The 15,324-nt window shown below is 37.3% G+C and overlaps 1 protein-coding gene across 5 annotated transcripts in view; it reads right to left on the reverse strand.

Annotated features, from left to right (window-relative positions):
- The window catches only part of TBCK (TBC1 domain containing kinase), a 93,728-nt gene that overhangs the window by 49,414 nt on the left and 28,990 nt on the right, over nt 1–15,324 (reverse strand). For all 5 annotated transcript variants that reach the window (XM_034442231.2, XM_087875485.1, XM_087875484.1 and 2 more), the window contains 10 exons: nt 14,838–14,898; nt 13,163–13,224; nt 11,763–11,824; nt 8,495–8,643; nt 5,391–5,529; nt 4,496–4,595; nt 3,793–3,842; nt 2,666–2,795; nt 2,310–2,408; nt 1,136–1,198 (listed from right to left, as the gene is read on the reverse strand). In XM_034442231.2, the coding sequence (XP_034298122.1) occupies nt 1,136–1,198; nt 2,310–2,408; nt 2,666–2,795; nt 3,793–3,842; nt 4,496–4,595; nt 5,391–5,529; nt 8,495–8,643; nt 11,763–11,824; nt 13,163–13,224; nt 14,838–14,898 (915 nt within the window). The remainder of the gene's footprint in view (nt 1–1,135; nt 1,199–2,309; nt 2,409–2,665; nt 2,796–3,792; nt 3,843–4,495; nt 4,596–5,390; nt 5,530–8,494; nt 8,644–11,762; nt 11,825–13,162; nt 13,225–14,837; nt 14,899–15,324) is intronic.

Below are 15,324 nucleotides of genomic sequence, written 5' to 3' on the forward strand. Positions count from 1 at the left end.
CAGGTGAGTTTAAAGGAGCATCACATGCTTGAAACAATCTTATTTATCCACAATTTTGAAAGGGTGCCAATGATTTTGTCCAGCCCATTTTTGGAGTTTTGTGTGACATTATGTCCAATTTGCTTTTTTTCGTCCCTTTTTTGGTTTTGTTCCAATACACACAAAGGGAATAAACATGGGTATAGCAAAACATGTGTTACTGCAATACTTTTCTGTGAGAAATACTTCATTTTCTAGAAAAATTTCAGGGGTGCCAACATTTACGGCCATGACTGTATCTACAAAGTTGTTCATGGCTTGAGACCAGGTTACTTTTAGTATTATCTCTCCATATTTATATCTCAGTCCTCTTAGATTTGACAGGACAAGTATTCTCCAGGTCCTGGTCATCAGGGAGTATCATCTGGCAGGATCCAGGAAGGGTTTCTTTTCAGTTTTGGTACCTCTCTGGAATATTTTCTGGAACAATATTCCACCTAGAGACTAGACTTGTCCTGACTCTGCTAACTTTTCATAAATCCTTGAAGATTTGGTGTTGTTATGGAGTTTTGGGTGGGTGGTTTAGCCTATATATTGGTTTATTGTTGTGTTAGCTGTCCTTTTTTTCATTTTGGCTGCTGTGTAAGTTATTTATTAGTTATCGGTGGCTATATTAATTTGGAAGGAAGGAAGGAAGAAAGAAAGAAAGAGAAGGGAGGGAGAGAGGACTGGTTAGAGTACAAATGAATGGGTCATGCCACATAGTCCAAACTGTACCCAAGTTTTCATTCTAAATATCTTAAACAGAGTAATAATAGTTCCATTGTGACGGAATTTCTACAGTAGCAATGCTATTTTAGTAATAAATAGTATTAAGTAGTATTTGGAAATAATTCAATGTGTCAGGCACAAAAAATCAGAAAGCAAGACGGTTCAAATAACACTTTCTACAAGAATCTGAACTACTAACGGTCAAAATAAATTGGCAGTAGATAAAAGAGTCAAGGGAATTCGAATGGACTGGACTTACATCTCTTGTGGAAGCGAAAAGACTTGAGACTGATGATGCACTTGACTCCTCCCTTGGCTCGGTCTGGTCATCTCTTACACAATGATTCCAAAGACTTATGGCACTTAAAAGTAACAAAAATCTTACCTGTCTGTCTGTAGGAATAGGAGTGTCCTTATCAATAGAATCATATTTTGCTTGAATATCTCCCTAAAATGAATACACTGTGTTTTAGTGTAACACTGTCAAACATCAGAAACATCTCAGAAACAACCGACAGCCTATGAAAACTACATAGCATCGCTATAGCACACAGACCTACCAGAGCTCTCCAGAACATCTTAATTAAACAACAACAAAAACTTGTAGTAGTTCAAGAAGAAAAACAGGAGTCATCTACAACATACAATGTAAAGACTACTGAATAGCCACTATATAGGACAAACAGAGAGAAGGTTAATAATGTGCATCCATCAGCACAACTAGCAGGATTGCTCCTTAATTTCAAAATACATGGACCGAGTTAGCATAGTTTTCAACTGACAAACTATGTGCGACCTAGATCAAGATAAATTTAAAAATGCTAGGGAATTCCTAAAAGCTGGGCATTCAACATAAATCAGCCACCCACAGGCACACAGATATAAACAATATTTACACATCATTCAAAATAGACAATTAAAAATACTAAAAAAAAAAGACCAGAACACTTCCACTCTATTAATCAACACCCATATAAAATGGTATTATCACCAAATAAATACAGTAGCAATATCCTAATCAAGAAATTATCAACTGAGACAAACAATCAAGCAGTAAACAACCGTCTACTCAAAGAAATACCAAGGAGAAAACAATTTGCCACCAACACTGACAGGGCAAGCTATTGTGACAGGGCAAGCAAACCTTTCTCTGAAGGTTTTACTTAGTCAATAAATGAAGATATTACCTAGTCAGTAAATGAAATGTCTGCAAGCAAAGCACCAAGCTCAGAGAGCACCAAGAACTCCACTGAAAGTGTTAGTTAAGACTCTACTAAGAATTTTATTCATCCAGAGCTCAGATAGTACCTCAAAGAAGAGATGATAATTAGGAGTGCAAAACTATAAATGTAGTTTAGATAAAAATTCGAAATGTCAGCTACTATCCCTACCTATGTTGTATCATTGCTACAGTCTCAGGCCAAAACTGCAGATTCTGTTTTTTCATGAATATTTTGTAGCCAGTTGTGATTTTATGTGCACAGGCTAATTTCCAATGTTTTGTGGAAGGTAGGGTTGGCATATTGCATAGACAAGAGTAACAATTCTCTTACTCTTACCTCTACTCCAAGTAACGCTGCCCAGGTTAAACCTCTAATTAGAGGTGGAATGTCAACTCTGGCTTCTTTCCAAATTTGATTTTTTTTAAAAGGATAGGCCTAGAAATAACATATTGATCTGGTGTTAGTGATACTTCTATACTTTTAATAGGACCTAACATTTCAATGTTGTTAACCTTTTGCATTTTGTAATAATTGATATACATGCGCTGAAAGGCTCTATAGATCAAATGCATTGACGGATATCAATACGAATACAGCTAACATCACAAAATTCATGGCAAAATTCATCAAAGGAAATTAAATAAATAAAACCAAAATTATGATAGCATTTGAAGTTTTACTAAACTACACACCTTCAGTAGTCTGTCAAACAGGACAATCCTGTTTAGCTGATATTCAGTATCCCGCTCTCGAATAATAAGAGGAAGTTTGGCAGCAGCGCATAATTCATTGTTACTATTTGAATGGGGTATATTTGACTGGCTGAAAAAAACCCAGAGAAAATAGTTCTTAAAGTATTATCTCTAGACTTAAACAGTAGAAGTAATCATAAAATAAACTAGGAAATGAAATAATTGAAATCATCACCTTGTGTGGAAAACAAATCCAATTTTCTTTTTATGAATTTATAAAGCTTTAGAAGTTTATAAAGTTTATACAAAATACCTTTGTATAAGAATATAATACAAATACTTTGAACTATGTAATGTTAGGAAACATAATACAACTACTATTAATCACTGCTCATGGCTGACCTACGGGGATCAATAGATGTATTAATAAACTTTCAGAATTTCAATCTCTTCTAATCAGATTCATGTGAGCCAGAAGCAGTAATGAATCAAGCTCTACTATAAAATATTTTACTGCTTCACAGGTCTGATTCTGGGAACAGTATTAAGATACTTCTAGATTTCATATAGTGACGCTGTGACTCAGTGGCTAAAACACTGAGCTTGTCCATCAGAAGGTCGGCAGTTCAGCAGTTCGAATCCCTAGTGCTAACGGAGTAAGCCCCCTTCTGCCAACCTAGTAGTTTGAAAGCACGTAAAAAATGCAAGTAGAAAAATAGGGACCATCTTTGGTGGGAAGGTAACAGCACTCTGTGCGCCTTCGGCGTTTAGTCATGCCGGCCACATGACCACAGAGATGTCTTCTGACAGCACTGGCTCTTCGGCTTAGAAACGGAGATGAGCACCGCCCCTAGAGCCGGAAAGGACTAGCATGCATGTGCGGGGGAACCGTTACCGTTACCTTTAGATTTCATATGAGTAAATGTGTATGTTGAAATTAACAAATTAATCTACACTGATTGCAGTAGATTTACTTTAAACAACTCTGGAACCACTAAAGACTCTTACACATCTTATTGATTTTATCTCTAAACTAGTATTTTCCTTCCAAAGGTCAACCAGTCTATTTCCTGGGAATCTGACAGATTCCTAACCTCTCAAACAGAAAATTTATTTTATATACTTACTCATCTTCAAGCAATGGATAAAATGTTTCTCCATCAACATCTTTCAATCTCTATAAAAATAATATAAATTTTCAGTTAGAAAAATATCCATTTAACATAACCAACGATTAACAAAACAATGCGTTATTATTTATTTATTAAATTTATTTGCTGCCTGTTTTGTTTTGAAACTACTCTTTTAATACAGTAGTTTGATCTTGGTTTAAAAGGAGGCTTGGACTGTTTGTGGCAAACACAGCCAGCATGTTTATGCAATCTAGATGGTTAAAGACGACTCCAGAATCTTTCTCAAAATTCTGGAGCTCATGCAAGAAATAGTGCAGCAGATTTATTCCATGATACTATCTGTGACAAAGGAAGGAGACTTGAATGGGAAGAAGAACTTGTATTTTGAAAAGATATAAATGTAGAAAGCAGACTGGTTAGTTTGATGTTGTTTATGAATAGTAGAAGGTTGAGGGTTGGGTTGGAAAGTAACACTTTTAGAAGGACTAGAATTTCAGCAGGCCCTCCATGCACTCCCTAAATATGCTGTGGGTAAATATAGATAAGATCTCAGGACTAGAAAGGAATGCAATGCAAAGAAGAGTGTCGTTGTGTAAGGCAAAGACCATTCTGGTAATAATGGTTATAGAGCTTAATCAAACATATTTGAAATATATAAACAATCCATATTCTATTTCAAGGAATCACAATATCTTACATTCCTGAGCTGACCCAATGATAGTGTCACAGTTATATCATTCAAAAGGAAACTTCTGTCACGCCCTTGTCCAAAGCTCTCCCCATCTTCTAACAAAAAACTAGGAGTAAAAAAAAGAAAAGAAAAACAAATTTCAACAAAACAACAAGCAGTAGCTTATGTAGGTTTTTTCTCCCCCTCCATTTTCAATAAAATTATACTTTCATTATATTTGAAAGACTTGGTCAGTCTGCAGTTTCGTATATTTAGGGACATAATCGTACTCTTGTTTCTGCTTGTGAGTTAACATAATTTACACATAAAAATAGTACATTTGAGAAGTTGAGACGCTAATCAAAATAAGTGCAGTTAATTCTGCAAATGCAAACAACCGAATCAGTGAAAAAGTAATTCCGACATGCAAACCATTTTAAAGTGAAAAACTCTGGCTTTCACATCATGTGAAATCAGCGTTTGCTTTTTACCTGTCATCAAATAGATAGGCAGGTATTTCGATTTCAAGTTGTTACCTATCTGCAGGCATCTATATTTTAATTTTAAGCCAATTGTTTAGCTGCATGATATTAAACAGGCAGCTAAGTCATTGACTAGGATGGGCAGCTACAGAAATAGATACAATTAATACAATTAAATGTTTGGCTGACAAATATTTTAACTGAATCTCTGTGTGTGTGTGTGTGTGTGCAGAGAGCATCTCTGAAGACCTTTCTACAAATTCCCATTCATTTTGAAGGAAATAAAAATTGCAAATATAGTGAATAATGCAACTAGACCTTCAGACTACTGGCCTTTTTCCTATTTAGAAGCCAGTTCCATTTTATCATTTCTATATTTCTTTCTTGCTTTTATTCCCAAAAGCAGAGTGCTCTCCCTCCCTTCCGCTAGTATATCTTACATAGGAAGTGTACAGATGGGAGGCTTGGAATGGATGATATCCTTGCTGACAAGTTCTTTCTCCAAGTCACCACCAGCCAAGCACCAGAGATAATACACTTCATCAATTGTCCTTTCTGCTAGGTAATCAGAACTTTCCTCTATTAATAGAATTCAACAAAGACATCTGTTAAAGACAATTACTGTATCAATTGTCCAGCAACTTTCTTTTCCCTATGTTCAAAAACATGTATCTTATATTCCCCCCAACCCCCGAAAGCCAAATGAAAAGTTTGCAGATAAAATCTTCCCTTGCGTTATCAAATAAAAATAATATTTTATCTACAAAGCAGTAGGAAAAATTTATAACAAAAGGAAACCAGCTGGACAAATCTATTGGCTGCTCTCTAGGAAGAATGTTACCTTTTCTATAACAATGTGTTAGCAATTCAATAAATACAAGAGGCATGACTCTGTTAAATATTTCATTTGTTCATAAAATGGATTTTTATCGTCAGTCTCATGTTATATAAGACAATAATATAATAGAATGCAGGATGAGTATTAAATTAATCCAAAACTTTTATGTCTGTTCCATAAACTATACTAAGAATAGTATTTATATCACCCTCTTCTCCAAGCCAGTGTCTTCAGAAAAATTCAACTTAAACCATCATTATCTTGAATCTAATGGCTAATGTCCTTGATAGATGGGGGCAGTAAAAACTATAGATTCCTGTGGAGGATACCTGCCTAGATACAATGATTAAACATGTGTGCACTACAAAATATTTTCTACTGAATGCATCTGAAAATCTATTAAAAAAAAAAACTTACCAAACAGAATAATGTAATTAAGGATTAATTCATCCGAAGTAGCACTATTTTAAAAATCACAACTCTTTCAGGTTTCATTTCCCTATCTAGTATTTATTTAATTGAAAAGGCTGGGGACTGAACATATCATTCTGGGATCTGGTGGTAGTTACGTTTTTTTTTTCTTGTATGCTACCAAGTGATGATTTTCCTTACAGTTGGCTGCATAGCAAATATTTCATTAAAATCTATAGCCTGGGATTTCAGACCACATAACTAGGAATGAAAACATTCATGTGAGCATCTGAAATCTGCAAATTATCAGGATACAAAAGAGTTATTAGCTATAAATACCGTGTTTCCCCGAAAATAAGACCCTGTCTGATATTTTTTTGAACCCAGAAATAAGTGCTTGGCCTTATTTTCGAGGAGGTCTTATTATTTTGGGGTGCGTGGAGCAAGATGGGGCTCCTCCTGCCGTCTTACCTGATTTCCAGCTCTGCGTTTAAATATTTTCAGGGAGGGCTTATTTTCAGGGGGAGGCTTATTTTAGCGCATGCATTCAAAAGCCTGATTGGGCTTATTATCAGGGGATGTCTTATTTTCAGGGAAACAGGGTAGTTATAGGTCAAAGAACTTTAAAATTAAAATGTTATCCTTAGGTTTCAGGAGAAAGAGGACAATACTAATAAACATGGATAAAAAGATTATTCTATCCTGACTTTATTATTTTTACAAATAACTAAAGGTGGCAAACGTATTCAATACACTTTCCTCTTAGACTTAAGATTTATTTTATTTATTTATTTATTTATTATTCGAATTTCTATACCGCCCTTCTCCTTTCGGACTCAGGGCGGTGAACAGCCAAAATAAAAAACATTTATACATAAGTACAATTAAAAATAGATTTAAAATAATTAAATTTGGCCCATAGTTTAAAATTTATCAATTTAAAATCCATATCAAAATTTAAAACCAACCATAAAATCATAAAATCAAGAGAGACCGGCTAACTGAAAGAGATGAGTTTTTAGGGCCCGACGAAAGGTCTGGAGGTCGGAGATCACTCATATCTCTGGGGGTAGATTGTTCCAAAGGGTAGGTGCCACCACAGAGAAGGCTCTCCTCCTGGGGGTCGCCAGCCGGCATTGTCTAGCTGACGGCACCCTGAGGAGGCCCTCTCTGTGGGAGCGAACTGGCCGGTGGGAGGCTATTGGTGGCAGGAGGCGGTTCTGTAATTACCCTGGCCCTAAGCCATGGAGCGCTTTAAAGGTGATCACCAACACCTTGAAGCGCACCCGGAAGTCCACCGGAAGCCAATGCAGCTCGCGCAGGAGAGGAGTCACATGGGAGCGCCCAGTCACTCCCATAATCCCCCGCGCGGCCGCATTCTGCACCAGTTGGAGCCTCCGGGTGTACCCCAAGGGGAGCCCCAGGTAGAGAGCGTTACAATAGTCCAGACGAGAGGTGACGAGTGCTTGAGTGACTGTGCGTATATAATAACATTGTCACTTTGAATGTACACTAATTGGCATACATTAAAAATTTCATTGCATACAGCTGTCAAAGGGTCTCCACCTCTAATATACACTACATAAACATGACAAAATAAACAAATAAATAAATACATACATACCCCCCCACACACAAAATTATGCAGATATCCACATATATTATATGACATAGAGAAACAACAGTCTAGTTTGGATGTATACATGTACATGGAGACCCGGTGGCCTAGAGATAGAGCTCTTGCCTCACAATCAGGAGGTTGTGAGTTCGAACCTAGGTAGAAGCAGATGTAGGGTCTCCTGCTTGGGCAGGGGGTTGGACTAGATGGCCTGCAAGATCCCTTCTAACTCTGTTAATCTGTTAAATGGCGAGAGAAACGAATCTTGCGAGTTTACCAAATGGATGGCATAAGGAACAAAGCTGTTACAGAATCTGGCAGTCCTGCTAGAAATACTTCGAAACCTCATCCCAGAGGGGAGCAACAGAAACAGATCGTGAAGTGGGTGTGTGGGGTCTCTAACACATAGTGCTTATAAGCAGTATCCTGAATAACAGGAAGCGAGCTTCCTATAATCTTCTCGGCTGTCTTTACCACTCTCGGTAGGGACTTTCTATCTGAGGCACTGCAGTCACTTTCCCTACAACAGCAACCCTGTTAGATGAGTTGGGCTGAGAGGGAGTGACCGGCCTAAGATCACTCAGCTGTCTTTCATGGCTAAGGTGAGACTCACCATCTCCTGCTTTCTAGTCTGGTAACACTGATATTAGGGAAATAGCTGGGATCTGTTGTCTTACCTTGAAATAGCTGATTAATATCCTCAGGAAGAGATAAATTAGCACATCTTAGATTAGGTGAGAAAAAACTGACAGGTTTATGGAAGGTTGGATATAAAGATGAGATTTCACTGAATACTGAATCATTCAATAGTTTTCCAGGAGTAGGCCTGATACAATAAAAAAGGAAGTGAGGGCAAAAGTATAACAAAAATCCAAACAATGCATACTATATATACATTCATTCATATAGTCCTATGAACTTTTCCTCAGATGTAATATATATAAATTTATTTTTCATAAACTGCACTTTCTATTTTTACTGCATGTATTTTAATTAGCAATGAAAGCAAATCCCCCAGCATTTATATTTTGCAAACTCATAGTCAATCCTCAAGGCCACATATTGATGCATTTAACTGCTCATAAGAATAATCTATTTGTGCATGCAGCATGGATCAAAAGTAGACACATGACTCCTGCCTCAATGTCTCATTAAATTAAAATTGATGGTATAATTTTACAACCCACCCTAACCCCCAAGTCATGCTTTGCTGCCTCCTCATGGTTTGGTGTATATGTGTGCATTGCTACTGAGAGTAATGAGTAAAAAAATGCCAGGAGCACAATTCCAAGTGTATATAATCCCAAAAGGGTCAGTCATAATGTGAAGTTTCAAGTTTCAAGTTTATTAGATTTCTATACCGCCTTTCTCCCAAAGGATTCAGGGCGGTGTACAGCCGTATTAAAACACATAGATTTATAAAATTTAAAACCAATTAAAATCGAGTATAAAAATTTGGCCCGCTAATTAAAACACACATACACCCATTTTAAAATTGGTACTAGGCCAGTCCGGCTTGCTGGAACAGAAGGGTCTTAAGGGCACGGCGAAAAGTACGCAGGTCAGGGCTAAGACGAAGCTCTAGGGGCAGCTCATTCCAGAGGGCTGGCGCTCCCACAGAGAAGGCTCTCCCCCTGGGTGTCGCCAGTCGGCATTGTTTGGCCCGACGGCACCCTGAGGAGCCCCTCTCTGTGGGAGTGTAGGTCCCACAGAGCATAGGTCGAAGGTCAGACAGACTGCTCAGCTAAATCAGGCAGACATTTATACTGGTCAGCAGCGATGCAGGAAGAATTTGGAGGAAGATTACTTTTTGAGAACAGCAAAGGAATTTCATATTGTTTAAGAGAAGGTCATGGTAAACTACTCCTGTATACTAAGAAAGCCACACAGAAATAAAATATAAAATGACTAACGATCTAGGGCAGTGATGGCGAACCTTTTAGGCACCGAGTGCCCAAACTGCGCATGTGCGCATGCCCAAACTGAAAGGTGTGCATGTGTGTGTGTATGAACGTGTGCATGCATGTGCAGAATGTGCAAATGTGTGCATGCATGGACATGCTCAAATGTGTGCATGTGTGGACATGCTCAAATGTGCACATGTGCGCATGCGCAGCAGAGACCTGAAGACCAGCTGGCCGGCGGGGCACCCAACCGTTTCATTGTTTGCAGGGAAACAGAAGCTCACGAAAGAAACGCCATGGTGATCTGACCTGGGGCGACGGCATGCATGCCAGCAGAGAGCGCTCTGTTATGGCATGTGTGCCATAAGTTTGCCATCACGGATCTAGGAGCAGATGTTGAGCCCCGCAGTTTGGATGGCACTTCACATAATACTGAGGAAAGCTGAGGATCTTTTGGAACACTACTGTGATTATGATGTGGCTAGATTAAAGGCTTCAGGATACAATAATACAGGTAGTCCTCAAGTTATGACCACAATTGAGTCTAAAATGTATGTTCCTAAGTGAAACATTTGTTAAGTGAGTTTGCCCAATTTTACGACTTTTCTTACCACAGTTGTTAAGTGAATCACTGCATTTGTTAAGTTAATAACATGGTTGTTAAGTGAATCTGGATTTCCCATTGACTTTGCTTGCCAGAAGGTCACAAAAGCTGATCACATGACCCTGGGACACTGCAACCGTCATAAATATGAACCAGTTGCCAAGCATCTGAATTTTGATCACATAACCACGAGGATACTGCAACGGTCATAAGTGTGAAAAATAGTCATAAGTCACTTTTTTCAGTGCTGTTGTAACTCTGAATCGTCACTAAATGAACTGTTGTAAGTTGAGGACTACCTGTATAGTTGATTATGTTATCCATGCAGAAAAAGAAAAACCAAATCACAAAGACAGAATAACAATTTTGCATGAACGCACGGAAACTCAACACAGTGAAAGATGAAATGAATTGACTACACACTGATATTTCACGCATTATTAATTTGAGATGGACAGGGCCTGGACATTTTCAATCAGAGTTCTCACTGTTTATTACCGAGGACATGAAACACAAAGAAGATGTCAGCGTTCCAAGAAATGCACCCATAGAAAGCAGAACTCTGAGGCAGGCAAATTCCTCAAAGAACAATTTATTGGATACATCGTATTGGTACAACTGGTGAAAGCCGACTCTGAAAGTTCCCGCTGCTTTCACTTAATTAAAAAGTAAAAGTTTCCCCTTTCCCCCAAGTTACTGGTCACACTATCCAATCAAGGTGCTGGCTGGTTGCCTGGTTACTTCATTCCTCCCTTGGCTAGCCACCTATCAGAATGTCCTTGGTTCCCACAGGAAAATTTTCTTGTTTTGGCCACAAAACCCCATCTAGCTATTTCTCCCGTCCCTGCCCCTTCTTCTGCTTTGTGGCAACCCTGAAGCTTCCAAGATGGCCTCAGCCAGATTCACTTCAAGGTTGACAGAAGGAGTAGCACTGTTTGCATTGTTGGGAAAAGTATAGTAAGAACACTTCTTGAATATAATACAGTCAAAGATCAAAGAATATAAATTTGGAAACTATTTGTAGCTCAGGGTTGAAATGGGGGTCCTTGCTGCTCTCTGAACTTAGTTGTTCTTCTTTCTTGGTTGTTTATTGTTTATGTTGGCAACACAACTTGTGACTCTACAATATATTTCTAGATGTTAACTAAAACTATAAAATGTGATTGAAGTTTTTTTGTTTTAAAAAATTCAACAAGTCATAGTTGTTTGATATCTATTATTTGCTTTTTGGTCTACCCAAGTCTGAATCTGCTTCATTTGTATCATAGTCCAAGTATGGACAAAAACACTGCTAAACATAATGGACATACAGTTTTCAAAGTAGACCTAGATATCTACAGTTTTCATTTTATAAAATACAGAGCAATAAATTGTATACGTAACACTTGTAGTTTTGTTTATTTTCAGTCTAATTAATGTATTTGTAAGATCACTTACCGTTTGGAAGGGAGGAATGTAAGACACTTCTGAAGTAGAGCTAAAATATTGTCAGGAACTTCCTAGTGCGTAAAATATAAATTTCAACTTAGTTAACTCATTTATTTATATTAAATCAATACAGATGGTTTATATGGTTTAACCAAACATGGTTAAATGGACATCTACAATAGCCATAAACATCCACAGTAAATATAAATAAATTAAAACCAATAACTAATCCAAGTTGCAAAACCAGGAGAAATTGTAATTGCCATGATGAAAAATACATATCGTATTTTTCTGAGTATAAGACGCTCCGGACTATAAGACATACCCACCTTTTTTGAAGAGGAAAACAAGAAAAAAAAATGCCTCTGCCTCTCCCTCCCAGCAATTTGCCTCCTTGCAACAAACAGTAAACAGCCTGTTTCAGTTTCATTTTCAGCACAGCCTAATTAGCACAAGAAAAAAAAATCTGCCTCTGCCTCCCAGCAATTTGCTTACTTGCAGCAAACAGCCTGTTTCAGCTGCAGCACAGCCTGATTAGCACAAACAGCTGATTGTCAGTTGGATCAGCCTCCTGAAGATCAGCTGTTTCAGGCTGCAGGAATTGACATAGCCTATTGCTGCCTCCATGCCCCATTTTCTGGGGGGCCGGTGGGTGGGCAGAGCTACATTTGGTGTATAAGACGTACCCAAATTTTTACCCTCTTTTAGGGGGGAAAAAGTGCATCTTATACTCCGAAAAATACGGTAAATAATAGATTAAAAACTTAATAAATCAAGATCAACAAATGAACCAATATGACTAATTAAAAGTTAAATAAATTAAGGGTGGCAAATATTCAACTAAATGCTCTTTGAAAAAGTTCATGTTCAGTCACATTCAGATGGAGATGGAGCAAATCTTAATTCTAAAGAGACAGTTTCAACAAGCCTGGAGCAACATCTGAGAAATGTGCCTCTGGACTACATTCAAGTAGGGTATATCTGCATGTTATATACAAAGACTAAGCTAAACATGCCAAAATATAGGCACTTCCTTTCAAAATGAATTAAAGGTAAGTATTCTTCTGATTTACAACCAAGAACAGGGGTATAAATTATACCTGCTACACTTTAGGACTGAACAAAATCAACTAAGTATACTGCAACAGATTTTCAATCAATCTTTATTACGGTCACGATCCATTACCCAGCAATTTTTTTTTTTATTACATGCCAATTCATAAAAAGCAGAAACAGTTCAATATAGCAGATAGGAATGAATATCCAGTAACTGTGGATATTCAGAGAGTAATCATTCAGAGATGCCTTTCTTTAAGGGCATTGTTATTAAATCTTTTTGGTTTATGCTTCAAAAAAAATCCACTATGAATGATAATTAATCATTGTGGGTGTAAGTAAGAAATACTGACCTCCAGAATGTCCAGGCATCCATGTTCCTCAGCTATCACTGTTACGATATCATCAACACATCCTGTATGTGAGAATGAATTATTAATAATTCTCAAGAAAACAGCAAACATTTTTCATGTTTTTCAAGATTTATTACCACAGCATGAAATCTTGAATCTAAAAATTTCTTCTTAAATTCAGAGAAAGAGTTTTTTCCCTCTTTTACGTGTGTGCACACAATGTTTCTCTTCTATCTGGTCTCTCAAAAGCAAAACACCCATCCAGAAATGTGTGGAATTGAGATGCACAAAGTGGATAATCCAGCAAATAAAGGGACGAGTAGGCATTTTTGCTAGATCTTCTTCCGATTTCTATATTTGATGATGAAGGGCATGATTCAAAACTCTATGTGGGCATACTTACCAAACTGGTTCTCTTGTATACAAAAAAAAATAACATTATTGCAATTATTCTATAATAGCTCTCATGTATACAAAGAAATATTATTATTGCAATTATTCTACACTAATCAAAAAGATACAACCTAGTATTTTTTTAAAAAGTGTCCTCATTTTATATCTCAAGAGCAATTTCACAATATTCTCTCTTAGAAAATGTCCATCTCTATGGAGAAAATTCATGTCCTGGATGCCAACAATTCACATAATAAATTCCATTCTAGTATCTGAGATCAAAATTATTTGAACACCTTAAGCACAACAATGAAAATCAACTTGTGTTTTTGTTTCATGTTGTTTTCAAACAACATGACTGCTTTATGAAGTCTTCCGTACTTATAAGATGACTTTGGGGCATAACCAATAGCCAATATCAGTAAAAGGCATTTAACAAAAGGCAAATTGGTAACATTATTTTCTATTACTTCCTCTTTGCCCATGGTATACTCTTTGCCATGTTTGTTTTTATATATTTTTTTCAGGGTAAGTTAGCACACTTCCAAACAAAGCATTGGGCTGCTGCTGCTCATTATTTTTACTTTTTGTCTAGTTTCATTCTTGAAAATAAAGATGCTAGAAGTTGATATTTTGCTCTGAAGCACAACAGCTTCCCACATCTTTTTTTAAAATTAAAATTCCGGGGTGAGTAGAAATCTGGGTAAAGTTGCTTATATCAGTATTAAATATACAATATATAAAAATATGTTCCATAATATGGATGGTCTGATAAGCCTAAAAATTGTAGGGTGGCTCCTCTTTGTTCAAAACAGTGCAAAAATAAATCAGTTGTAGCAAAGAAAAGATTAATAAATATTGCATCTGGTAAGGCCACACCTATTTCATTTTAGTTATATCTTTACAGATATGAAATGTAGCTATTATATACAGGCCCAGTGTTTGCAAAAGGGATGCCACAACATCAACCACAGTCTAGAAATAAGGTTACAACACATAAAAGAATAATGAAGGCATAGGTTAATATATTCATTGAAACTATTTTGTAGGTAGTCAACACTTATTCCATTCCAGGACCAGTGAAAGTTGTATCACTGCCCTAATAACCTGCAGTTAAGAGCAATGATACTTTGCTGCATTTATGGGTAGAGCTGACTGAAAGCATTTCCAATTTTCAGATACACTAAAAAATACCACATTCCAGAGCTTGAATAATGACTTGGTACTCATTTGGGATTTTATGAGGCCTTCAATGATCTACAGTAATTTGTACATTACTCACCAAGATTAAGCATCAGTTTTAGTCTCTCAGCTATATCCAAACTCTGAAACAGCTTTCTGCCCTAAAGCCAACAATAAAGGGGGTGATTAATGAAGCATTATTATGAACCGCATAGCCATTGTGTGTACTTAAATCATGTATTAACTGAGACATCCGTGAGGATAATTGTTCTTTTTAAACAGACCTCAGTAAAAAATGTGCATAGGCCTAAAAGATTTGTATGCCTATCTCAAGGTTATGCTGAATTTCCTCTGGAGCAGTGGTGGGCTGCCCCCAGTTCGGACCGGTTCGCAAGAACCAATAGTAAAACTGGCGGGAGGCTCCATCCACTGACCCGGATGTTGTCAGGAAGCTTCTGCGCATGTGCAGAATCGCGAGCACATGGTCCCGTTGCGAACCAGTAGTAAAGGTAAGTACAACCCACCCCTGCTCTGGACTATACCATAGGAGAAGGGGGAAAGGGCAGTACAACAATTGCAGTATTTTC

The sequence above is a fragment of the Pantherophis guttatus genome, chromosome 8 (assembly GCF_059756535.1).
Source record: "Pantherophis guttatus breed Tessera chromosome 8, ASM5975653v1, whole genome shotgun sequence".
In the NCBI taxonomy this organism is placed as follows: domain Eukaryota; kingdom Metazoa; phylum Chordata; class Lepidosauria; order Squamata; family Colubridae; genus Pantherophis; species Pantherophis guttatus.